Source organism: Somniosus microcephalus, chromosome 2 (assembly GCF_052327205.1).
Source record: "Somniosus microcephalus isolate GS21.2 chromosome 2, FLI_Smic_1.0, whole genome shotgun sequence".
Taxonomy (NCBI): Eukaryota; Metazoa; Chordata; class Chondrichthyes; order Squaliformes; family Somniosidae; genus Somniosus; species Somniosus microcephalus.
This window is the reverse complement of record NC_140988.1, coordinates 21,587,368-21,614,733: the sequence shown is the minus strand read 5'-3', so window position 1 is coordinate 21,614,733 and position 27,366 is coordinate 21,587,368. Positions and strand designations below refer to the sequence as shown.

The 27,366-nt window shown below is 44.1% G+C and overlaps 1 protein-coding gene across 1 annotated transcript in view; it reads left to right on the top strand.

Annotated features, from left to right (window-relative positions):
* psd3l (pleckstrin and Sec7 domain containing 3, like) overlaps nt 1-27,366 on the top strand; it is a 410,104-nt gene that overhangs the window by 100,164 nt on the left and 282,574 nt on the right. Inside the window, exon 2 of the mRNA XM_086007314.1 lies at nt 23,842-23,953. Within this exon, the coding sequence (XP_085863440.1) occupies nt 23,842-23,953 (112 nt within the window). The remainder of the gene's footprint in view (nt 1-23,841; nt 23,954-27,366) is intronic.

Here is a 27,366-nt window from a genome sequence, read left to right as displayed (position 1 = left end):
ACAAATAACCTCCCAGAGATGTTGGGGAACATAGGGTCTGATGAAAGGGAGGAACTGAAAGAAATCAGTATTTGTAGGGAAATGGTGTTAAAGAAATTGATGGGATTGAAGGCCGATTAATCCCCAGGGCCTGATAATCTACATCCTAGGGTACTTAAGGAAGTGGCCCTAGAAATAGTAGATGCATTGCTGATCATCTTCTAACATTTGATGGAATCTGGAACAGTACCCATGGATTAGAGGGTAGCTAATGTTACCCCACTATTCAAAAAAGGTGGTAGAGAGAAAACGGGAAATTACAGTCCGGTAAGCCTGACATCGGTGGTGGGGAAAATGCTGGAGTCCATTATAAAAGATGTAATAGCAGAGCACTTGGAAAACAGTGACGGGATTGGAAAAAGTCAACATGGATTTATGAAATGTAAATCGTGCTTGACTAACCTACTGGAATTTTTTGAGGATGTAACTGGTAAAATAGATAAGGGAGAACCAGTGGATGTGGTGTATTTGGACTTTCAGAAGGCTTTTGATAAGGTCCTGCATAAGAGATTAGCATGTAAAGTTAAGGCACATGGGATTGGGGGCAAGGTATTGACTTGGATAGAGAACTGGTTGGCAGACAGAAAGCAAAGAGTTGGAATAAACAAGTCTTTTTCTGAGTGGCAGGCAGTGACTAGTGGGGTTCTGCAGGGATCAGTCCTTGGACCCCAGCTATTCACAATATATATTAATGATCTAGACAAGGGAACTAGATGTAATATCTCCAAATTTGCAGGCGACACAAAGCTGGGTGGGCGTGTGTGCTGTGAGGAGGATGCCGAGAAACTCCAGGATGATTTGGACAGGTTGGGTGATTGGGCAAAAGCATGGCAGATGCAATATAACGTGGATAAATGTGAGGTTATCCACTTTGGTAGCAAAAACAGGAAGGCAGATTATTATCTGAATGGCAATAGATTGGGAGAAGGAGAAGTGCAATGAGACCTGGGTGTTCTTGTGCACCAGTCACTGAAGCAAGCGGTTAAGAGGGCAAATGGTATGTTGGCCTTCGTAGCGAGAGGGTTTGGGTACAGGAACAAGGATGTCTTGCTGCAGTTGTACAGGGCCTTGGTGAGACCACATCTTGAGTATTGTGTGCAGTTTTGGTCGCCTTATCTGAGGAAGGATGTTCTTGCCATGGAAGGAGTTCAGCGAAGATTCACCAGGCTGATACCTGGGATGGCAGGAATGACGTATGAGGAGAGATTGGGTCGATTGGGCTTGTACTCGCTGGAGTTTAGAAGAATGAGAGGGGATCTCATTGAAACTTATAAAATTCTGACAGGACTGGACAGACTAGATGCAGGAATGATGTTCCCAATGGCCAGGGAGTCCAGAACCAGGGGTCACAGTCTACGGATAAGGGGTAGGCCATTTAGGACAGAAATGAGGAGGAATTTCTTCAGAGTGGTGAATCTGTGGAATTGTCTACCACAGAAGGCAGTAGAAGCCAATTCAGTAAATATATTCAAGAAGGAGTTGGATATATTTCTTAAGGCTAAAGGGATCCAGGGGTATGGGGAGAAAGCAGGGACCGGGTACTGAAATTGGATGATCAGCCATGATCGCATTGAATGGCTCGAGGGGCCGAATGGCCTACTCCTGCTCCTATCTTCTATGTTTCTATCATAGTATTTCTCAATCTCAGTATTTCTCAATCTCAGTATTTCTGTATCTCACAGTATTTCTGAATCTCATAGTATTTCTGAATCTCAGTGTATTCAATCTCACAGTGTTACAGAATCTCACAATCTTGCTCACTGCTGCCCCAGCTCCCATTCTGCGGCTCTCACTGTTCTGGAAGCAGTGCCTGTGCTGAAGGTGCGGCGGAGCCCGGACCTCCCCTCGTGTGATCACCTTGCGACAGCGGAGCTCACGGACGCAGGTAACGAGGAAGGAAGGGGCGGCTTTCGGAGGCAGAGAGCCGGCGTGCGGGCAAAGGTGTGCGGTGAGGGGGAGCCGAGCTCCCCGGCGCTGTGTAGAGGGGCGGAGACCTGGGCGCTGTGTTGACTCCCCCCCCCAGGGGCTGGCACTTCACTGTGTGTCGGGGAGTGGGAGTGCAGGCCAGCCATGTGTGTAAGAACTGGGCTCCTCCAGGCACCCTCCGCTCAGCGGCACGGTCCCAGGAACTGAGAGGGGAGCGTGGGACTCGCACACAAAGCAAGCTCTGCACAGCCTGCGAGTTACAGGGAGGGATAGAGAGCAAGAGAAAGACACTGCACAGAGTAAACCTCATTGCACAGAGAGACACTCGGTGTACAGGGAGAGAGATAAAGAATCGGTGTACAGGGACACGCACACGCTACAGAGCTAGATTAGATGTGCGGAGAGATACACACAGACTGGGTGTATAGGGGGGAGAGAGAGACACACAGACTGTGTATAGGAGGGAGAGAGAGACACACAGACTGGGTGTATAGGAGGGAGAGAGAGAGAAAGAGAGACTACAGACTGTGTGCATAGGAGAGAGAGACTACAGACTGTGTGCATAGGAGAGAGAGACTACAGACTGTGCATAGGAAAGAGAGACTACAGACTGTGCATAGAGAGAGAGAGAGAGAGAGAGAGAGAGACTACAGACTGTGCATAGAGAGAGAGAGAGACTACAGACTGTGCATAGGGGAGAGAGAGAGAGAGACTACAGAGGGACACAGACTGGGTGTATAGGAGAGAGAGAGAGACTACAGAGGGGCACAGACTGTGTATAGGAGAGAGAGAGACTACAGAGGGACACAGACTGGGTGTATAGGAGAGAGAGAGACTACAGAGACACACAGACTGTGTATAGGAGAGAGAGAGAGACTACAGAGGGACACAGACTGGGTGTATAAGAGAGAGAGAGACTACAGAGGGACACAGACTGGGTGTATAGGAGAGAGAGACTACAGAGGGACACAGACTGGGTGTATAAGAGAGAGAGAGAGACTACAGAGGGACACAGACTGGGTGTATAGGGGAGAGTGTTTAAAATTAATATTGTTTAAAAGTAATATTGTATGTACCCAACAAATGTCAAATCGATTGACACCTACAGAATGTTGGAAAACTGTACCTTTTTGCTATGTAAGCTTTGGCAATATGGTTCTCTGTAAACTTTCATGCCAATAAAGCATTTGAATTGAATTGAATTGAATTGAGAGACTACAGAGGGACACAGACTGGGTGTATAGGAGAGAGAGAGAGAGAGACAGAGAGACTACAGAGGGACACACACTGGGTGTATAGGAGAGAGAGAGAGACTACAGAGGGATACAGACTGTGTATAGGAGAGAGACACACACACACAGACTGGGTATATAGGAGAGAGAGACTACAGAGAGACACAGACTGGGTGTATAGGGCAGGGAGAGGCATTGCACAGAGCCAAGGTGTACAGGAAGAGAGAGAGAGACTATATGCACAGAGAGGGACGAGGAACACTGTGCAGAGAGAGAGAGACACACACACTGCAGAAACAGAACGACACCCTGTGCAGGGGGAGAGACAGAACCCAGTGACACCCCGGCACTACCCCGCTCAGCTGAGGGGTCGGAGGGGCGAGGACAATGCCAGGGTAAGAGTCACTCACTGTATGGTTTATTCATTTGTTTGACTGTCTCCACTTCAGTAATCTGATCGGGCTTTTTTTGCTTTGACTGCCAAGTGTTGCTAAAGAAACCTTGCCCGGCTCTTTTGTTTCTGTTGCCAGTGAATGTCATTGCTTGGAGCATTTGTTACTCGCCACGTTGCTCGTAGTGAAAGCAAAAGAAAAGGCAGCGAGCGTGTGTGGGTGTGAGAAGGGAGTATGTGTCGGCTGAATCTTAATTTTTAGTCTATTTCAGTTCAAAGCGTGCCTCCCTCCATCTGTCACATACTAATCTTTGTGTGCAGATCCCTGTGCATTCAGCAGCTCGATTTCAGTGGAGTATTCGCTGCTTTTCAATACTGGTGCTCATTTAGTTTGGTAGCAGAATTTTGGAGCCACGGATGAACTACAATGCTGCCACTTGAACAAGGGAGTCCGATTTAGGAGGTAAATGTGGGAAGCCGGGTGTCGAACGCTGCTCCCCTGGGATCTGAACTGTACAAGCGCCGTGTGAATGTAGCCATCGCTGATCTGCAAAGGTCCCAGGTTCAATTCCTGCTTTCGGGTGTGTTAGCTGTTCTTGGCACTTTTATGTTTTACCTCAGTACCACTGGCCCAAAGTGAAGGGGGAAAAATAATTCAGATGTTCTCAATCGCTGTCCAGTGACCCTTGCTCAAATGGCCTCAGCCGGTGATGCCCCATGCAGTAAAATAGTCTGCTGTGTCTTGAAAAAAGTGTTGGTTCAACATGAAGACGGGGAACCTGGATGAGGTGCTGGAGAGTGCTAACCATTGATAAGAGACAATGCATTCAGGAGGGGAGAAGACGAGGAAGTTGGGTAGAGGGAATCTGTAGCTTCTATCTTCTGAACTATGTTTCTCAGTAGTGGTATGTAATCTCTATACTGCACCCCAGTATGTGCTGCTCTTTAACCAGGCTAGGTCAATTTAAAAATATCAAAACTGAGATTGATAGATTTTTTTGTTAGGCAAGAGTATTAAGGGATATGGAACCAAGGCGGTAAATGGAGTCGTCGTCTTTCATATGGTAGTAGCAGAAAACAAATTAAATATCAATATCTAAGTCAGATATCCAGGCCAAAGCTTCCAGTGTAACAGCGTGGCTATTTTGTAGGCTGCCTGCGAATTTCCTCTGAGGGCAGTGCTCAGTGATGTGCTCCAGGGTCTGATTAGGAGCTCCACAGTCGCACGATGGGGATGCTTTAATCTTCCATCTGTGGAGAAGGTGGCAGCATCTACCATGACTGGTTCGGAGGCGGTTGCTGGTTGTCCACTGTTTACGAGGAAGATTTTATCATTCAGGTTGTACTGTGGGTTCCTCTATAAGGAATCCATTCCGTATGTCGCAGTTCTTCCAAGCATTTCACCATCGGTCATCAAGGCTGAGGGGAGATCGCAGATGAGCTTCAGCAATGGTCCAAAATGGCCGCCTAGATTTGAGACGGGTTGGTGGTAGGTTGTTCAAGTCTGCCTGGATCGACATGTCTTTGCTGGTGTAGCGGTTGTATTCTCTGGAAATTGCATATTCTCGGTGTAGGTGTGGTGGTGCGATGTTTGCAAGCACGGGCAGCCAAGGTGTTGGTGTCGATAAAAGCGTACCGGTGATCATTCCCATCGTAGAATTCAGCTGAACATCAATGGATTTGCCATACGGATTCGATAGCCATGCCGGAGAGCAGTACTCTGCTGTCGAGCACACCAGGGCGAGTGCTGCCGTATGGAGGGTTTGAGCGTCTGCTCCCCATGTGGATCTGGCGAGTTTCTGGTTCAGGTTGACCCTACTCTTTAGTTTCTTCCCAAGGTTGTGGAGCTGCTGTCTACGTGACAGGGTGCGATCGGGCATGACTCCTAAATAGGAGTTTTTTTTGGTATGGTTTATCTCTGCGCCGCAAAAGGAGACTTTAAGAGTTCCGTTTGCTTGATGGGTGTTGAGGTGGAACGTCGAAGTGATGGTCTTTTGCGGGTTTGGCCGAAGTCACCATTGGCGGAAGTAGGCCTCCATCCTCTGTAAATCACTGTTCAGGGTCTCCTTGGTGGCGGACTGATTCTTGTTTTGCGTGGCCAAGGCAGTGTTATCAGCGTGTACAAACATGCGGGACTCTGGTAAATGGAGTTAAGATACAGATAAGCCATGATCTAATTGAATGGCGGAACAGGCTCGAGGGGCTGAATGGCCTCTTCCTGATCCTATGTTCTTAAATTAAATAATATTTCATTAAACCAATCCAATTAAAGACTCTGCACAGATTGTTACAATATGCAAGTCTCTCTGGTGAGAGATGCTCAACAATTTCTTGATTGTACATTCTCCAGAACCTCATCCAGGATGCCATTCCTCATGTTGGGCCAACACTTTTGAAAGACAGCGGGTGTCAGCAGACTATTTTACTGCATAGGGCATCACCGGCTGAAGCCATTTGAAGCAAATCAAATCAAGTGGGTTTGTTAGTTAATTGGTAAATGTTTTCACCTTTGATCCAGTCACTTTTTTAAGTCACAGAAAGTTTTGCTACTTGACTCAATGGGGCCACCTGGTACTTAGGCCACAAACACCATTTGGACATTAAGTCAGAGAGGCAAACAATTCAGTCTCTGTTACAGATTCAGATTTATGCACTTTCCAGTAAGGGTTTGTAATCTTGCCACTGAATACTGGATTTTGGATACTCTACTGAATAATAATCTGTGGTCTATTGGCCTCAGATGAACTGCTGTAAAATGATCTACAGCTATATACCGTGCATCAAGCATTCTGCTGATGATTTTCAAATGGCAGATGTTGTCTTGGGGCATCAATGAGCCCTTTTTCATTTAGGGTGAACATCAGAAGATGGACATTGTTTCTGATCATGGGTCGTAGTGTTAGCAGCTTAAATAGTTCAAACTATTCAATACTAATTTCAGTTCCTGTCATTTTAATTCAATATTAATTCCAGTCCTTCTTTAGTTCTACAATCACGGTTTGTGAGTTCAAGTTCACAAATGACTTTTTTTTGTTAATCATACGTAATTTAAAACTCGTACAGGGAAAAATTATTCAACTCATTTAAATACCATGTCGGTAGTTGATGGATGTGTGTGTGTGTTTATATACCACTTTTGAAAATTGCATTTAAGCCATCTGTTTTGAAGTCCCATAACTTCCCAGAATTGGACAGCTTTTTTATTCCAGTGTAATTACAATCCATTGCTGGAAAATATAAACGGTGGTCAGTGAAAATTGCTGTCAGCAGATTCACTGAAATGACTTGGACACAATGCTGAGTAATCTTGAATTATTGCCATAGCACAATTTTTATTTTTATTTTTATTTCCGCCCCCTCTAGTTTCCTCTCCTCCGCCACTGAATGCACTTACTGATGCTGTTTCATGGATGCTGGATCCCCTCAGGAATGCAACTAAATGGCCATTCTAGACCATAAGTATTCACAGGCTGTTTGACCACAGAGCATCACAACTGAGCTTCAGCAGCTGGACTCACTGGGTGTTGATCAGGAGCAGGAACCTGGGCTGATTCAAACCTCCACTTGAAGGCTTGAGGCCAGTTGTAGCTAACCTGCTGCTGTCCTGGCTGATATTGGGTTAAACCCGGCGAGAGTGTGTGAGTGTGTGTCCTAACTGATCCATCAGGTAACGGTTTGCCGTTCTGGTGAGGAGACGAGAGTATTATAAAATTCTAACAGGGCTAGACAGACTAGATGCAGGAAGGATGTTCCCGATGGTGGGGGAGTCCAGAACCAGGGGTCACAGTCTAAAGATAAGGAGTAAGCCATTTAGGACTGAGATGAGGAGGAATTTCTTCACCCAGAGAGTGGTGAACCTGTGGAATTCTCTACCACAGAAGGCAGTTGAGGCCAATTCATTAAATATATTCAAGAAGGAGTTAGATATATTTCTTAAGGCTAAAGGGATCCAGGGATATGGGGAGAAGGCAGGGACAAGGTACTGAATTTGGATGATCAGCCATGATCTCATTGAATGGCGGAGCAGGCTCGAGGGGCCGAATGGCCTACTCCTGCTCCTATCTTCTATGTTTCTATGTATTATCTTATTCAACTTGGGAGTGACGCCGTGGCACCTTCACTACCGAAAATGCCATTGCATTGCGCACAGTGTCTTTGTGTAACTCCTGAATAAACCATGGCCAAAAGCTCTCCTAACTTTATGGTGATGACGCTACCCCTTTAAAAACAACAGCTCTTTGGAAATGGCCAGTTTCCTAACCCAATCCTGTGGTAACACTTACCCCTGAAATCAGCAACCTTTTCCCAAAAGCTGTTTTTTTTTTTTTAAAAAGAAATTGCGGAATGTAATATAAATAATGCAATGATCTGCATCAGGCACAAACCCAAAACGTGTTTAAATGCATTAATTGTTTCAATGTCTGTCCTCATTAAAGGACAAATCTGCAGGGCTATGGGGAAAGAGCGGGGGAGTGGGTCTAATTGGAGAGCTCTTTCAAAGAGCCGGCACAGGCACGATGGGCTGAATGGCCTCCTTCTGTGCTGTAAGATTCATAAAATCTTTGCCAAATGCCACACTTTCTAAATTAGTTTTGATTTAAATCACACAGTGGTATTTCCCTTTTTAAAAAAAAAGATTGCATTATTCTGAACTAGTTAAACTGCTTCACAGTGACTTTATCAGGATAATGGTTATTTCCCGTAAAATTTGAAGAAGTAGGTATTCATCGAGGAACTCAATTTAAATTTACTTGTAATGAAATGAGGTAGCAGTGCTTTCACACACATGATATCTCATCGCAGTCACAGAGAAAACTATCAACATTTTGTTTGTCCAAAACACAAATTAAAGGTTGATACAATCTCTGCTGTGAGATTCTCTCAACCTGCCAATATACCCACTTGCACGTACCACACTACAGTCATGCAGATTGTCCCCTGTGTGATTACTTTTTTTTACTGCAGATCTTGCTAGTGATCAGGGCTTTGACTACATAACAGAGCCCTTTGTGTTGAAAAAAAGAAAGAACTTGCATTTCTATAGCGCCTTTCATGACTTTACGATGCCCCAAATTGCCTCACAGCCAATGAAGTACCTTTGAAGTGCAGTCAACGTTGGGAAACGCGGCAGCCAATTTGCGCACAGCAAGGTCCCACAAACAGCAATGTGATAATGGCCAGATGATGTGTTTTAGTGATGTTGGTTGAGGGATAAATATTGGCCAGGACACCACTTTTGAATCATGCTGTGGGATCTTTTACGTCCACTTGAGAGGGCAGTCGGGGTCTTGGTTTAACATCTCATCTAAAAGATGGCATCTTTGACAGTGCAGCACTCCCTCAGCACTGCACTGGAGTGTCGGCCTAGATTATGTGTTCCAAGTCTTCAGGGTGGCACTTGAACCCACAACCTTCTGACTCTGAGAAGCGAGAGTGCTACCAACAGAGCCAAAGCTGACACCAGGGAAGCAGTTTTTGTTGGTTTCTTGTATTTCAAGCCAGTGCCATCACTTTAAAGTAACATTTTTAAATAGCTGCTATTATTGATGAGCAGGAAGGTGGGCTGAATGCTGCAAATCTAATAATCCAAATTGGAAATGCTCCAGCAAGCTGGAAGAGAACAGATAGTCTAAGAATTTGGATGTGACGTTACATCCATATGTTAATGTTGCCAACACACCAGTGTCTGTTTCAGAAATCAGTGTCACCTTGTGCCAAAAATAACCTCTGGTATAGTCACACTGACTCCACCTCCAATCCCTCCCCTTCTCTGTGCTAGATATACACATGACGTTGCATTACTGCCTAAGCAGTGTATACCACATAGATTCACATCTCGAGGCTCTTGCTGTCAGGCCATGAATACACATTTTACACTTCTACATGACGGATATAGTGCTTGTTGAAATAAATGACTTGCTGAGCAAATACATTGGTGCACTTAATGTGCAGTACAGTATTGACACAGGCTGTATCCATTGCGGCAGGTCCTATCGGAACAACAGCAATGGAAAACTGTTACTGCCAGGGGAACCCGAGGGGATTCGGCTCACAGTGAGATTACCGAATTCTTGTTTCTGCAGAAATTTAAGATGTGCTGTTGCAACACGTCCACCAGTGAGTTATGTGGAGGTTATGGATGCCGAGTCTGTCCCAGCTGAGTTAGTCTTTACTCTGGGGAAACTATTCCAATTAGCGGTGTTTTTATTTACATTATGCAGATAGTGTCGGCAAAACCTGCCAGTTCTCCCAAAAGCAGATGATGATTTTGCAAAGCGAGTTTCTTTCACTGTTGACAGTCTGGTCTTGAGCTCCCTAAGACGTGCCTGTGGAAAGTGCCAAGCGTTAGCTGAGCACTTGCTTAATAAGTGATGGAGTCAAGGGACTGTGCAATTAACAGAGGGGAGAATGCTATCCAACCAGCCCCGTAACACTCCTCCAGTTTACTTTGCTCCTCCTATAGTTCAAAGTCTATAATGCTGCACACCAAAGCTTTGTCATTCTGGATGTAAACCTAGGTTTAAAGGACTTCCTGCATGGAACACCGCGGTGTATAGCCAAGTCTGAACATATGCCTATCATGTGACTTTATAAAGTCATTTAGAAAAGTCCTGTACCAGTTACTGGGAGTCTGTGGGGCCAACTTAAAGATCCCTCGCGGTGAAATGTGAAGAGTACTCTGCTAACTTCACAGACCCTGGGGCGAAGGGCGCGTAAATCCTCCTGTTAGTTTTACACTCATGCTGTTTTTACAGGAGGAATTTCACCCTCCTGGTACTAATTTAAAAAACGCAATCAGAATAACATTGGTAGATTTTTGTCAAAATTATAAAACTTTTTTTTGTTCATTCCACGAATGCTGCGATGAAGGAAGCTGATGACAATAATTTGGCGGCGGCGGTGGAATCTTGTGTGAATGATTCTGTGACTGACTAACTTGCTCCAATATGTACTGACATATTGTCCTTTCCTGAAGACACGGACTCTTGCTGTGGTATAGTTCGTTGAGTGATGACTGCTTTCTGAAACCTCATCCAAGTGGTCAATCTTCATTTGTTTCCCCAGATAGTGAAGAGTGCCACCAGACGATTCAACCATGTGGGGCATCACAGCTGAGCTTGATCCAGTCCCTGATGTGTCAGCTTGGCTCGGTTGGTAACACGGTTGCCTCTGAGCCAGAAGATGGCAGCTTCAAGCTCCCATTCTGGGACTAAGCACATAATCTAGGCTGACACCTCAGTCCAGTACTGAGACAGTGATGCAGTGTCAGAGGTGCCGTCTTTCAGATGAAATGTTAAGTCGAGGCCCCGGCTCCCTGTTCAGTTGCACGTAAATGGCACTTCTTGATGACGAGCAGGGAGATCTCCCGATATCCTGGCCAACATCTCTCAACCATCACTACCAAAAGCTGATTAACTGAACATTCTCATTTGCGCTTTGTGGGACCTTGCTGTGCACAAATTGCCTTTTCCTACAAAATAACAGTGACTGCACTTCAAAAGTAATTCGATGGCTGCGAGATGCTTTAGGACATCCTCAGCACATGCAAGTACTGGTTCATTCTTTTCCCTCCATGGCTCCTCCCTCCCTTCCTTTCATCCTTCCTTCCTTCCTTCTCATACAAGCACTTTCCAGCAGAGGTTATTTGTACCACCAATATGGTCCCATCTGAGATCAGCTAATTCAGCACTGATCAGGAATCAAGCCTGTAATCTTCCTGGTCTGTAAAGCTCAGTTTCATGCTGGACACTGCAATCCCCACTGAGTAACTGGAAACGGCATTCTCCCAGTCAACTGGCTGCTGACTGTCCCTCACCAAACTGGCAGTAATTGCGTGGAAATTGTTACTTATTGTGAACGACACCGTGCATCAATATTATGAATACACTGACCTTCAGAATGTACTGTAATAGTCACTGTAGGCAAGACAAAGGATCCCAAACTTAATTAAGAGCTCTTATGAACGGTTTTATGTCTATATAATATATTTTAAAAATCTTTTGCCTGTCTACAATACCTTACTTCTTGATTGTTTTGTCACACTTTAGTATCAACTTTTCTTATTATGAATTCCACATTTGTTATGGAAACTGCCTATGTAAACTCGTCACGCTGTAATTACACCTTCCCACCAGTAGTGGTGCTGTAACTCCTCAGCTTAGCACCTCCTTGCTCCTCGGCCTGTACTCCAGAGAAACTCTTTTGCTCCAAACAACCCTGCTTCCCAAACTGTCGTAACTTTTGCTATTTAAACATAAAATTGAAAAGAGAATATATGACTGATAAAACCAGAAAATGCTAGAAACACTCGGCAGGTCAGGCAGCGCCTGTGGTGGGAGAAAGGTAGGGTTGACATTTCAGGCTGCTGACCTTTTGTCATACTTTAAATTGGGTCGGAATTACCTCTGCCCGCCCTGGTGCAATTAATCCCCTCCTTGTATTCTCTGCTCACTTGAAAACTACATTCGGTCGTGACTCCCTGTGTGCATCACCAAGGAAGGTCAACTTTTAAAAAAAAAAAAATTAAAAAAAAATACTCTGGAGAGATTTGCAGTCTGCAACCTAATCCTGGTTCCAGGTCATCATTGTGACTAATATGAAGCAACTCTGTCTTGTTATGCTCTGATCGTTGCCCCTTTAAATAAAAGAGTTAAAAAAGTCACTCACACATATGTCCTTATTATTGTCTTCCTGGTAACAGAACCATGAGGGAGCCAAGCACACACATTTAAATATATGCAAAGTTTGTGATTGGTTCAGTTATGGATTTAATGTTTTTTTTTTGAATGAGGCTAGAGGTTATAAACTTCTAACCAACCTTGGCAACAAGTCAAGGGGTATAAAAAGGAATGAATTGAGAACCGTCCTTTGAGTAGGGCTAAATCAAACAGATTAAAATCTGCACTGACAGGCAGTTAGATTTAGCTAACTCCTGCAGACTGTAAAGGAGATAAGAAGAGGGAGTTGTGTATATCTTGGCTGTTTACCAAGGGTAGTTTAGTGTTTAGATTGTGTCCTTTAGTTTTTCCTCTTTAGAAGGTAGATAATTTCACTATAAATTGGTATGTTGTATTGTTACATACTTGCTTATTACTTAAGAAATTTGCTTAATAGTTTGAAAGTAGAAAATAAACGGATGATGTTTTATCATTTATTGAAGATTAGAGAGCGATCCTATGAGAGTGATACATGAGCTAAAAAAATATATATATTAAAAGACAGAAGATGCCTCAAAAATATTAGTTGCATCAGCTTGGCTCACATGGGGGCAGGACTCTCCACTCTCTAGGTCAGAGAGTTGTGAGTTTGAGCCCTATTCCAGGGTTTGAGCTCATTAATCTAGGCTGTCACTTCTGAAAGAGTGCTGCACTGTCGCTGGTTGCATCCTTCGATTGAGATGTTAAACTTGAGGTCCTGTCTTGAGGTGGACACTGAAGATCCCAGGGCACTATTCAAAGCAAAGCAGGGAGTTCTGCTAGGAGCCTGGCCAATATTCCTCCCTCAACCATGACTACCAATATAACAGATTAACTGGTACTTCATCCATTGCTGTTAGCGGGATACTACTGATGCAGGACTTCTGTTACAATTGCCGAAGAAACAGCAGTCACTGCACGTCAAAAGTGATTCAGTGTCATTGAGATGTTTTGATGTGATAAGATGCTATATAAATGCTAATATTATTTGTAACAATGAGTTGAATTACTACCTTGCAATCACTCGGATAGTATTCCATTTATTCTCTCTCGAGTCTCTTTTTTTTCTTTCCCTCATGCAGCATTCATTTTTAAAATGGCAAATTAAAAAAATAATTAACTGAAGATTAGTGCTCTTAATTCCCTCTACTTTCTTGAATGTGGCCAGAATTTTGCTGATTGTGACCGTGTCTTCCCTATCCACCTCTGTCATGACCCCTAGTACACTGACCGGTGTGTTATGGACTGTCACATTTGTCACTCAGAGAATGGAGGGAGTTGAATACCAGCTGGTCTTGAAGCAATAACAGAATAATACTGTAGGGGAAAAAAAACAGATGCAGCTTAAGACTGTTCTTTGGTTCTATGTTCCAACATTGAGCAGTCGGAATGTGCAGAGAGATCAGTTTAGCAGATGTTGTGCAGAGGAAAAGAGTGGTGAGTTTGGAAGATGAAACAGTCTTTTAGTACTCAGAATCATAGAATCATGCAGCACAGAAGGAGGCCATTCGGCCCATCATGTCTATGCCAGCTCTTTGACAGAGCAATCCAGTTAGTCCCACGCCCCTGTTCTTTCCCCATAGCCCTGTAAATGTCTCCTTTTCAACATAGAAGAACACACTGCGACTGTTCAGCTCTGGTATTTATGAAGTTGGAGCCTAACCTCACTGAGAGTTACACCGAGCTAACCAGGCATTAACATTGTACAGCCTACTTTTTAAATTGAAAAACTTGGGTACCAGGGCCAAGGCCCATTGTTCAGGACACTATCAAGGTTGAAAGGAGAAGGAGCGAGGATGAGAGAAATCGGTAAGTAGTGGAGAGGTGACGCCAAGCTTAGTCCTAGCCAATATGGAGCAAACAATTCCTCTTATACTGTTCCACTCATACAATCTCTTGGATTATGCATGCATTACAGTCACAGTTTGGTTAAATGAGGGCAATGCAAACTCACTGCACTGCAGTTCAACTGAAAATATTTTTTTTTTATTCGTTCATGGGATGTGGGTGTCGCTGGCAAGGCCAGCATTTATTGCCCATCCCTAATTGCCCTTGAGAAGGTGCTGGAGAGCTGCCTTCTTGAACCGCTGCAGTCCGTGTGGTGTTTGATACAACTGACTGGCTTGCCAGAGGGCAGTTAAGAGTCAACCATGTTGCTGTGGGTCTGCAGTCACATATAGGCCAGACCGGGTAAGGGCGGCAGATTTTCTTCCCGAAAGGACATTAGTGAACCTGATAGGTTTTTACGACAAGCCGGTAATTTCACGGTCACTGATACTAGCTTTTTAGTCCAGATTTATTTAATAAACTGAATTTAAATTCCCCATATGCCATGGTGGGATTTGAACTCCAGATCATTAGTCCAGGCCTCTGGATGACTAGCCCATTAACATAACCGCTATGCCACTAATACACTGCAGCATGCTGCACACAACACAGTCACTTTGAGCTTTCTCAAATGTTTGAAGTGCTTTGACTAATGCTGCGTTACATATTTTATAACCAGGCTGATGGCTTTCTGCAAATACGTTATGCATACAATTCTGATTAGTCAGGAGTGAATAATTAGCCGTCGGGGTTCAGATGATCTAAACCACAAGACTCGTTTAGAGCTTTCAATTTACTGTCTTGACATCGCTCTAATTTTATAACGAGCTGTTATCACACTAAAATGGAAGCAATGTTAATTACAGACCGGAGTGGGCCAAATCTGGTGTGCCACATTGATATGTAGCTATTTGCTCTGAGCAAATTAGGGTGAGTGATGTTTAACCTGGTGAGACTTGTACTCGTTGCTGGCTTGTTCCTGTCAGTCTGACTGGGCTGAGCTTGGAGGGCGGGAGCATGTGCAGGCATACAGCACCAAGTGGAGAATACAGAGAAATGCAGAACTATTACTGCATTTACCTTCCAGCCTTGCCACTAACAGCGGTGTTGGAAAGTAAATGAGACTAGTGGCATTGCCCATAGGGAGTCAAGACCAAGTGTTGTCTTCTGGTGAAGTTGGGTAAGAGGATCGGGAGATAATTGGATCACAGCGCACAGCCATAATTTAGTTTCCATTTTAATGTCATATATTCTGACCTTATTTAGTTTCCATTATAAATCCCTATGTACACATTTATAATGGAAATTGTCTATGTAAACTAGTCACACTGTAATTACACCCTCCCACTAGTGGTGGCATTGCAGCACCTCCACTGGGGAAAGGGCGTAATTACAACGTGACAAGTTTACGCCGTCAGTTTCAATTCTAAATATGAACGTAGAAATTTATAATGGAAAAGTTGAGAGGATGTACATGCAAGCACAGATATATATATCTATATTTGGTAAGATAGATTGTGCTGCATTTCCAGTGTTGTGGAGAACCGCCTCAGAAGGCTTCTTTTCCCTCTTGCTGGTGATGGTGTCCATTGCTGCCCAGGGTATTATGGTGAAGAATCACTGCTTGAGGTGATTCTCCACACCATTGGAGGAAGCATCACTGCCATTCTTTTTGGCTGTAGGTGGGCTGAGTGCTGAGCTCACCGGTAGATGGCAGCAATGCAGTTAGCACCCTGCTAACCTGTGTGGACCGTTGCCAGCGGGCAAACTTAAGGGAAAGTCACAATTTCGAGTTTCAAGCAACTGAGCTGTTGCATGCCCAGTTATATTTGTGAACTCTGTCTACTAGAGGCTGTTCAGTTGTTCCTCAGAACTTGTCACTCCCTTCATGAGAGGAGCGAAGAAAGCTGTGGGGTGGAAATACTTATCTAACCTTTCTTTTGTGAGGCTAAGATTCCCTCTTTTGTTTATTCCCTTTTTCTTTTGGAATTCCTCATGCCATGGCATCTGGGAGAAACACGTGACCAACCTGAGGTCGAGCTTCTGTCCTATTTTTGTTTTTTCTAGTCTCTCTTACCAACAACCTGCACATTTGTGAGCAGGAACTGAGTGTGTTTTAACAAGAGTCCAAACTTGAAGCGGAAACATTTACAGGGCTATGAGGAAAGAGCAGGGGAGTGGGACTAACTAGATAGCTCTTTCAAAGAGCCAGCACGGGAACAATGGGCCGAATGGTCTCCTGTGCTGTATCATTCTATGATTCTATGTGCAATCACACAAGGTTCTCCCACAGTACCATTCCTTCCTTAGGCCTTTGAAAATTGCATCGCAGTAACCTTCAATTTCCTCCACATACAAGGCTAGTGTAAACTGGAGAAGCCAGTTGGATGGATGCTTTTACACAGTGTGAGTGCAGTCTCCCACTGTTAGTTGCACTTGGTTGTATTAACAAGCCTCGGCCCCTTATCAAGTTAGCATCACATGGGTAAAGTCCACCGAGATAAGAGACCTGGGCTTTAATAATGTAGATGTGCTCAGATCCCCAGGCCACTGTATAAAAGCAGGAGATCTCCCAAAACAGGATCAAGTACTATGCGGAAAATATGTAAGACTTTAGACTGGCTTGGTTCCTTGCACTGCCAACTCCAGGCATGGCCTTTCTGGAGGTAATGCAGATATTGAACTCATGACTCAACATGAAGAAATACTCGTAAATAAAATTTCAAACTAGATCATTTACTAGAACTAAGTCATTCTTTAGCCCACAGTCTAAAAACATGAGTGGGACTCTGAACAAGAAAAAGCTTTCATTCTCATTCTTGGGATATATATATGTAATATGTATGTGTGTATGTATATGTATGTAGGTTTTTGATGGACTAGATAGCAAGAAACTGTTTCCACTGACAGGAAGGTCGGTAACCAGAGGTCACAGGTTTAAGATAATTGGCAAAAAAACCAGAGGGGAGGTGAGGGAAAAAAAAATTACGCAGCGAGTTATGATGATCTGGAATGCACTGCCTGAAAGGGTGGTGGAAGCAGATTCAATAGTAACTTTCAAAAGGGAATTTTTGAAAAGGAAAAAAAACTGCAGGGCTCTGGGGAAAGAGCAGGGGAGTGGGACTAATTGGAGAGCTCTTTCAAAGAGCCGGCACAGGCACGATACTGGAAGGTGGAAGAGCTTTAAAGGGACAGGCATCCTTGGTGATTTTCCCTTGGTGTGGTGTGCCCAGTAACTTCAAAGAATGGAAAACACTACACTAACCTGAGTATTGTAAAAAAAGGTATTCAATGCATTTAATTATAATGATGTTGCAGTAGCTAATGTAGTCTGTTAATTGTCACGTATTCAGTATTTGATGCCCAAGACATTGGAGATTCCAACTCTGGACATATTCCTAGAGGTTTCATCACCTGACCTCCCACCTCCAACCGCCCCACCCGGTCAAACAGCCTTTTTTTCCCCCCCATCTCCAGTATTTTTATAACTGATAAACACAAAAGTGTTTAAAGAAAATGAATAAAATCAAACATTTTTAATACTCCTGCAAATTTTCTCTGCGATTGTTTGTAGCAGTGTCGAGGAGATTAATCTTTACTACTTCGAGACTCCAGGACAATCTGGGAAGGTTGACAACCCTAAAGAACATGTTACTCCACAGATAAAAGCCCCAATAGGAACAAGGTTTATTTAAATCCACGTTGGTGGCTCCCCTAATGGCTTGTTTTGTGCATGAGTATTTTCCTTGTAAGAAAGATGCTAAACTTCATAAGAACATAAGAATTAGGAGCAGGAGTAGGTCATACGGCCCCTCAAGCCTGTTCCACCATTCAATAAGATTATGGTTGATCTTTGACCTCAGCTCCACTTTCCTGCCCAATCCCCATAACCCATGATTTCCCGAGAGTCCAAAAATCTATCGATCTCAGCCTTGAATATACTCAACGACTGAGCATCCACAGCCCTTTGGAGTAGAGCATTCCAAAGATTTACAACCCTCTGAGTGAAGAAATTCCTCTTCATCTCAGTCATAAAAGTACCCCCCTCCCCTCACCCTTATCCTGAGACTATGCCCCCTAGTTCTAGACACTCCAGCCAGGGGAAACAACCTCTCAGCATCTACCCTGTCAATCCCCTTCAGAATCTTATATGTTTCAATGAGATCACCTCTCATTCTTCTAAACTCCAGAGAGTATAGGCCCAATCTACTCAATCTCTGCCTGTGGAAGATTAGTTCACTACTTCCCCGAATCTGGCTCCTCCAGTGGGACTATTTGAGAGCAGAGACACAGGCCACTGTAATTATCTGAATTGTCCTCTTGAATTTTTTAAAATAAAAAGTCTACATTTTGAGACAAATTGGAATATGGGCTGGGAACTGAGGCTGTGTTCTTCGAATGTGCTTGCTTCATGATACAATTTTATATCATCAACGTAAGAACACTGAACCGATTGCGTGAGTTTGGATAGGCCGCCCGGTTGCTATGTCGGCAGATGGGAAGGCACATGGGAAAAATGGATCTCAACTGCTGCCAGGAAAAAGTGTAGGTCAGTAGATCGATATTTCCAAATGTGGCTGATGGGAGAAACCTTGCGTTTGCAATCCAGTGCCTTCACCTTCCATTCGGCCTGTTATGAATCTTATGATCCATGAAGAAAGACTCATGAAATAACACTGGATGGCCAGCTGGTGGCGCCGTTCAAGGAGTATAAATACTCGGGCGTGGGCCCAGTTTGCCCAGGACATTGTGTAAACAGGAACTAGTGAAGTACAAGTAGACCTCCATGTTTTGAAACAAGTTGATTAAAGCCTTGCTTTATACTCAAACCACGTGCGTAGTAAGTTTTATTACATCACGGCCCATTGGAGGAAACTTCCCCAACGTATATGCTCCTCGAGCCAGGAAGGCCAGAGGCTCCAGGTTTGGTTCCTGGTCTGCCTCTTGTTAGTTGGTCTCAGCTGGAGTAGGCACATTTACAGATACAGGGAAACAAAGTAATTTCTTTTGAGAAGTTTCTCCCCTCTTCCTTCTCCCAGCATACAGACAGATCAATTGGACAACCAAGTCACGGTGGATTTCATATTTGTGAACAAAATTGTGCTGAGTATTTATGTGTTCTCCTATTTTGGGAGCAAGAGCTTGGCACATTTCTGCTTTCATCGTCTGCTAAGTCTCACCGGCTCGTGTTCTCAGGTTTTGAAATCCGCTTATACGTTTTAAGTCCAGTTCTGGTCACCACGCTTTAGGAAGGATATTGAGAGAGTGGTTAACAAAGCATTTGGGATCTTGGGTTTCATAAATAGAGGTATTGAGTACAAAAATAGAGAAGTTATGCTGAACCATTATAAAGCGCTGGTTAGGCCACAACTGGAGTATTGCGTCCAGTTCTGGTCACCACACTTTAGGAAGGATGTGAAGGCCCTTGAGAGGGTGCAGAGGAGATTTACCAGAATGGTTCCGGGGATGGGGGAGCTTAGCTACAAGGACAGGTTGGAGAAGCTGGATTTGTTTTCATTAGAGCAAAGGAGGTTGAGGGGTGATTTGAGAGGTGTACAAGATTATGACGGGTTTGGATAGACAGGGAAAAGCAGTTCCCACTAGTTGATGGTACAAGGACTAGAGGACACAGATTTAAGGTTTTGGGCAAGATACAGGGGGGATGTGAGGGAAAAATTTTTACACAATGAGTGGTGACCTGGAATTCGCTGCCGACGGAAGTGGTGGAAGCGGAGACATTCAATGTTTTCAAGGGGAGACTGGATAGGCACTTGAGGGAAATAAACTTGCAGGGCTATGGTAATAGAGCAGGGGAATGGGACTGACTAGATTGCTCTAGCGAGCCGGCACGGTCTCGATGGGCTGTATGGCCACCTTCTGTGCCTTTTTGACTCTATGGGCTGGATTTTCATTGAGGAGGCGGGTAGGAGGAGGGACTACAACTTTCGGGGTTGTAGTCCCGCCTCCAATGGGTTCTAGACAACCCACGCGATTTTGACTTGATTGACCTTGTTGCGCCTGCTCAGCAGGCCAATTAAGGGCCACCCGGCAACAGGTGACGTCACAGATTGATATTTCATCTGTCAAGACCTTTTGACAGATGAAATATCAGCGTTTCACAGCTGTTTGAAGCTGTCAAACACTGACGATCTGCACTCCAGGTTAATTCCTTCCTCTCAGGATGATTTAGAGATCTCTCCGGAACAGAAAGCTGAATGCTGGAACTTTTGACAGCTCGCGGCCATTCTGCTTTCTGTGCTGGTGAGATGAGGGACTCCCGAGACCTGAAGGAAGGAAGGCTGTAAAGGTAAGTAAAACTTCCTTAAACACTTTACATACACCAAACACACTTACCTCTGCACTCATGCACCCATCACTCACCTGAACAGCGGACATCTCGACCCCTCCAAGCCCTTCATCCCAACAGCCCACCTCGCTAACTTGGTGTGGTTTGGAGCTGTCGGGAATCCCACATTTCACCAATGAAAATAGGGATTAGGCTAAAAACTACCTGTCAACAGGCAGTTAATTGGCACTAATCTCCTTCCTGCCTCGGGGAGGCGGGTCCCAGTGCGGGTCGGGTACCCGCCTCCTTTTAAACTGGCATGGAGGTGGGTTGGGGGCAGGATGGGTTTGTGCCCCCCCCCCCCCCGATTTCGGGACTTTAACCCCCCCACACGCCTCTAATCCCACCTCCACGGCCCAATGAAAATCCTGCCCTATGACTCATTTACCTGACGGTATACACATTGAATTCTTGCGTCCTGCTTCTGTATTTATCTCTGGTAGCAATGCCAAACTGATCTCTGTGCACAGAAAGTAAGGCTCCATTTTCTGAATCAACCTCTGATGGGCCTATAGGAGAGTGGAAGCACAAGATCGTGAGACCGCGTACATGAAAAGCTACCACGTTTTCTTGCATATGAACAGTTACGGCACTTCAAAGGTCATTTCTTATATGTTAATTGATTCAGGATGTTTCTGAGAGTTGTGATGAGGTTTCCTTCCTTCCTTTCCTTTTCCGTTCTTCTTGGAGGTACTGATACCCTTCTGGTATTTTGCCCAAGTGGCCTTTGTTTTTTCTAATTTGTTCTTGGTATGTGGATACCACTGGCAGGGCAGCATTTATTGCCCATCCCTGGCTGACCTGAAGGCATGAAGAGTCAATCCCATAGTTTGGGGGACTGGAGTCATATGTTGGCTAGACCCGGGTAGGGGTGGCAGATTCCCTTCCCTGAATCAGTTGGGATTTTACGACAATCTGGCAGTTTTCCTGGGCATTTATCTGTTACTAGCTTTTATTGAACTCTCTTGCCGTGGTGGGATATGAACTTGTGCCCCCTCGGTTGCTAGTTCAGCACCACAACTACTAGGCTACTGTACCGAAGTGCGTGGCAGCAGGCTATTCAATCACACTGTGCATTGTAGCCAAGCCTGATCCTGTCTTCAACCAATGTTCACATGTAAACACTTTCCAACAGGCATCACTGGATATCAGCTAGGAGTGGGAACCTGAGCTGATTTCCCCCTCTTCACCCCCCCCGCCCCCCACCCCCACCTCACCAGGGACACTGAAACCAATTGTAGCATCTCTACTATCACTGGGCTGAGTTCAACTAATTCAGGACACACTAAGGATTGAATCTAGAAGCTTCCTGGTTTGCATGACATAGAATCAGACAGCACAGAAGAAGGCCATTCGGCCCAGCGTGCCTGTGCCGGCTCTTTGAAAGAGCTATCCAATTAGCCCCACTCCCCTGATCTTTCCCCATAGCCCTGACATTTTTTCCCCTTCAAGTATTTATCCAATTTCCTTTTGAAAGTTACTATTGAATCTGCTTCCATTCAGGCAGTGCTTTCCAGATCGTAACAATTTCTTCCCCTCTGGTTCTTTTGCCAGTTATCTTAAATCTGTGTCCTCTGGTTACTGTGGTGTATGTAACCTGTTCCACCTTAAGAGAACTTAAGCCTGTTCCACCTTAAGAGATGTACTACTTTCTCTGGCTGCTGTATACGTAATACCGGTGGTGACCACACCGGTATATAAGCACTGTGTAGTAATATTGTATTCAGTATAGTCCCTACCTCCAACCAGTAAAGACCTGTTGAATTTACTCTTGTAGTCTGTGTAGTAATTATCACTATAACACACAGACTTAACAGTTACCATAGGTGCCAACACTGGAACTGGGTATTTTTCTCTCTAACTTGCATACCATCCTTTCCAGGAATCAGTGCTGGGGTTGTGAAATGCAGTTTTTAGATCTATAACCATCTGTTACACAAAACTTCACAGGAATAATAAAACTTATTTCCCTATTTGCAAAGTTAAGAGGAAATGAAACATTGAGACTTAACTTAAAAGCTTCTCGATAGCAATGGAGAAATTCGCCACACAGTAACTCCCAACACGGAGGCCACCATTTGTAATACTAGTGACTTACAACAATGCGAATGTATTGACCTTCAGATTGTGATGGTTTGTGCAGCAGCCTCTCAACCATTGTGATGTTGCAAATAGCTACCCTTCATGGTATAAATCAACCATTCACAAAAAGATATCACATCAAGTAACTCTGCTCCACATGTGAGTGACATAAAATCAGATCCAGATGTCTTTGTGGCTCTTAAGTTGGAATGTGGTATTGTTTTAAAGCAGCAGGGATTAGATGAGCATTACTTCCTATTGTAGAATTGGCCCTTTGCGTACATGAAGACCTTTTCAGTTGTTTATCCCACTTTTCTCCCCTCATTTCCTCAAAGCACTGGCTCATGCTGGGGTACAAATGCAGACCACCCTCCGGTATTTCACCCAAGTGTTCACTCTTTCGGCGTGAGCCCAGACGGTATTGATCTTTGAGCGTGGGAGGGGTGGGTCATCACTGCCAAGCTCGATCTTGTCCTTGCTTGGCTAATTTCCTCCCCCATCCCTAACCCAGGCGCCCTGATGCCAGCTGTAGCATTCACTGCCATCCCAACAGAGAGCAGACCTGGGATTGTACCTAGGGCCTTCCTACACTGTTTGCCTCAGTTCCTTTGCAGTGAATGCAGCCGGCGGTTGGTTGAGAGAGATTGAAGAGACCTTTTCAGCTACTAAAAATCTTGTTTGTTTTTCTCTCATAGAGCATACGTGACAATGTCCAACACCACGTTTCACATTTCTCAAATATTTTGCAATAGAGGTTTAAACGTCGATTAAAAAATAACACATTAGCATTGAATCTTGAACAAAGTGCCTGAGGAGCAACACAAAAGCTTTCGATATTTAGTCTAAGTCACCATGAAAGACACAGCAATCCTTATTCACTGGTTTATTGACCTAATACGATATATTTTTTCCCTTTGAAAATGTGGGAATTATTTTTCCTCTCTCGAGCTGGAGGGGAGGGGTGGGGGGGGGGGGCGGTGCTGGTGGAGGCGAGAGTCATTAGCAGAAAAATTGAAGGAAAAACATGCTTGAACAATTCAGCAATCCTTTGGGAATTGTGGCCTGTGCCTGTTTAATAATCAGAAGTAATAACTCGACGGTTGTTACGATGAATCAGTAAAGAATCTTCAAGTGCCTGTGCGTGCCTGTGCGTTTAGAGAGTTGGAAATTATTGTTTAAAAAAGGAAGCATGTCAGTAGGCCTGTGCGAAAGTGGTAAGTGAGATTTGCGAAGGGGTTGGGGTCTTTTTAGTTGATGATTTCAAAATAATCATGTTGCTCCCTCCTTCTTCTCCCTCCTCAGACTGAGACATTTGTTTGGATCAACCGGACGTCCCCACACGCACAAAGTGTCGCAAAGGCTAAATATCAATTCTTATTTGGCACGCCTGCAGAAGACGACTCTTTTGAAAGGGGTAAGATTCAAATAGAAATGGCGACGAGTTTATTTGGTCACTCAGTAGAAATGGATTTTGTTTTGGTCGGCTGCTGTGAGAGGAAGTCGTGTGCAGCCCTCGGACCTTGTTGGTCATGTTGGGTCCAAGACGAATTTGAAGAGAAATTATTATTTATTCTCGGGATATGGGCGTCGCTGGCAAGGTCGGCATTTATTGCTCATCCCTCGTCGCCCTTGAGAAGGTGATGGTGAGCGGTCACCTTGAACCGCTGTATTCCTTGTGGTGAGGGTGTATCTCCGCCCCCCAGTGCTGTTAGGTAGGGAGTTCCAGGTTTTTGACCCAGTGATGATGAAGGAACAGCGATATATGTCCAAGTCGGGATGGTGTGTGACTTGAAGGGGAACTTGGAGAGGACGGTGTTCCCATGCACCTTGAAAGCATCACTGATGTAGGACCCTTCCGCGCACACATCAGGTGTAGCGCGTGTCGATGAAAGTTGTGCAGTCAGTTGAAGTCTGACACTTGCCCAACTTACTGACAAATGCTGTACTCTGAACAGCATTTTTTTAATGCCGAGTGTGGTTGAGACGCCTTTATCTCAGTTTAATCATTCACTCAGTAATTCAGTCTCTGCAGAGACAGACAGAACACTGAACAAATCCCTTGTGTTTTGTGCAAAGTTGAGTTGGCGTGTAAAATACTGCTGCCGTCGCCAGGTGATAGTTCACAGGTTATGTAAAGCAAAATAGTGACGAAGTAATCACCAGTGAGGTTAACAGGGATATGGGCAATGACTCGTGGAGTGATCACAGAAAGAGGTAACTGAGGTTTGTTGGTTCTACGTCTCTCGGCAGCATGAATGGAATTATTTTCTATTTTCTGCAACTTCCGAGTTAGCTATTACATTAATCTCAATAATTATAAAGGCTAATTTTCAGTTAGTAAAGTAGATGATGGATGTAACCTGGTTGGGGGATGTCGCAGGCTACAGATAATCCACTGACTCTCTTACCAGACATGGGATACAACCAGGAAAGTTTGTGCAATTTGGATTAGAATTTCACGTGGGAAAGTTACTTTCCCAGATAAGTGCTTTCTACCTAAAAGCTCTACTTGTCTCCCAGAAAGAATATTAAACCATTGTACTGTTTGAAAAGCTCCTAGACTCTCTATTGTCAAGCGATTTTATTGGTAATTGGGTTCGTTTAAAATATAATAATGAACAAAATCAAAGCAGACAGGATTATATTTAGACATACTGCGGATGTTGGAAATCTGAAATAAAAGCAACAAGTGCTGGAAACACTCAGCAGGTCAGGCAGCATCTGTGGAGAGAGAGAAACCGAATTAACGTTTCAGGTCGACGACCTTTCATCAGATCAGCACTTCATGTTGAGGTGGAGAGTTTCCTGATGTAGGTTGGTTGATGCTGCAGGTTCTCACCCTAGAGGGAGCCATGGGTGCTTGTTGCGCTGTTCCTGCTCATTGCTGAGGGCTGGATCAAGGTGGAGCTGGAACTGCCTGTCAGGGTCACAGACTTGGAGAACCTGTGCATTAGGGGTGCACAGGTGGGAGCAGCCTCTTGCTTTAGGGCAGGGTGCACGGGGTCGCTCCTACTGTCATCTCTAAAATTAGTATCGTATAAAGTTTGCGTGTGAAGTATTAGAAATGATGAGATAGTTGAACGTATCAGTAATAGGATTTTTTTTTACCAGGGGTCTTGGTGGTGTTGACATGTCAGATGTATGCTGTCACACCATGTCTATGATGTTAGCATGTGGCTCTGTTGGTACCACTCTCGCCTCTGAGTCAGACGGTTGTGGGTTCAAGTCCCACTCCAGTTGACTTGAGGACTAAATCTAGGCTGACACTCCAGTGCAGTACTGAGGGAGTGCTGCACAGTCTGAGGTGCTGTCTTTTGGATGAGATGTTAAACTGAGGCCTCATCTGCTCTCTCAAGTGGACGTAAAAGATCCCACGGTACTATTTTGAAGAAGAGCAGGGGAGTTCTCCCTGGTGTCCCGGCCAACATTTATCCCTCAACCAACACCTAAAAAAAATTTATCCGGTCATTATCACATTGCTGTTTGTGGGAGCTTGCTGTGTGCAAATTGGCTGCCGCGTTTCCTACATTACAATAGCGACTACACTTCAAAAGTACTTCATTGGCCATAAAACGCTTTGGGACATCCTGAGGTCATGAAAGACACTGTTTAAAAGCAAGTCTTTTTTATTGATGGGAATGAAAACTTCCGTAATGCCGATGACCAGAGTTTTCTGTCATTGTGAAATGTTATCTGAAGTGTGTGTGGGAGACAGCGTTAGAAAGGCTCTCAAAGCTGAGCCAAGGAGTCTCTGGAGGTCTCTATGACATTTATTTGGGCTAATTTATTAAACTATGGGCCCAGAATAAATTAAATTTTACAAAAAGCAGCACTGTTAAAACTACTGCTATTTGGGGGGAAAAAAATCTGAGTAATCAAATCAATGAGTCGCCATGGAAACGCAACTCTCTTCTCTGGTTGGTGCTTTTCATGTTCTATTCTCCATAACACTCGTGCAAAAAATTACTTTTGAAAAGCTGCTCATTAGGACTGAAAAATTAATTGCATGCTGCTTGCTCAAAATCGAACATTTTGGGAGAAGATCTCTTTTGCAGCAAAGTTATAAATGTGAGAGTAAAAAGTGCAGTTCTGGTCACTCCTCCATTAGTGAAGAAGAAATCTCCTCACGAGACTAGATTGAGGTTTATATTTCTGGACTGAAAACAAAAATAAATGACTTTTCATGATCTAAATGTGTCTTTCTGCATGGAACTAATTCTATAATTGGATATTCAAATTCTGTACAGCACTCCAATTTAGGAAAGTATTTTGCATTTTTTTTGATCTCGCAGACTAATCTCTGTTAAATCCCCAGTCCAGCTCCGTGATTCCCTGCTCACTTCTGGTTACTCTTTGTAAAAAAAAAAAAAAAACATGAAAAAAAACTGTAAAACTTTCTCTTCAGAGAATTAAAAACAATTCCTGCGTGCTGGCTGTTAATTGTTAAATTCATCATAGATTGATTTAAGGGGAAGCTAGATAGGCATATTGTATTAAGGAGAAAGGAACAGAAAGATATGCTGACAAGGTTAGATGAAGTAAGGTGGGAGGGAGGCTCGTGTGGAGCATAAACGCTAGCATAGACCAGTTGGGCCGAATGGCCTGTTTCTGTGCTGTAAATTCTGTGTAAATGTTTGACTCTGAATTTGCAATGAGTCTCTTCAGGAAATAAAGTCTGTATAAAATAAATCAATAATATAACTAAAAATGCTTTAAGTTTCTTTAATTTTCCTCTAAGGAAAAGATTTTGGGGCCAATTCTTGCTGTATTCAGAGCAGCAAGAATGAGTGTTCGTTTTTATGGCATTATCCAGTGACCTGCTGAAAT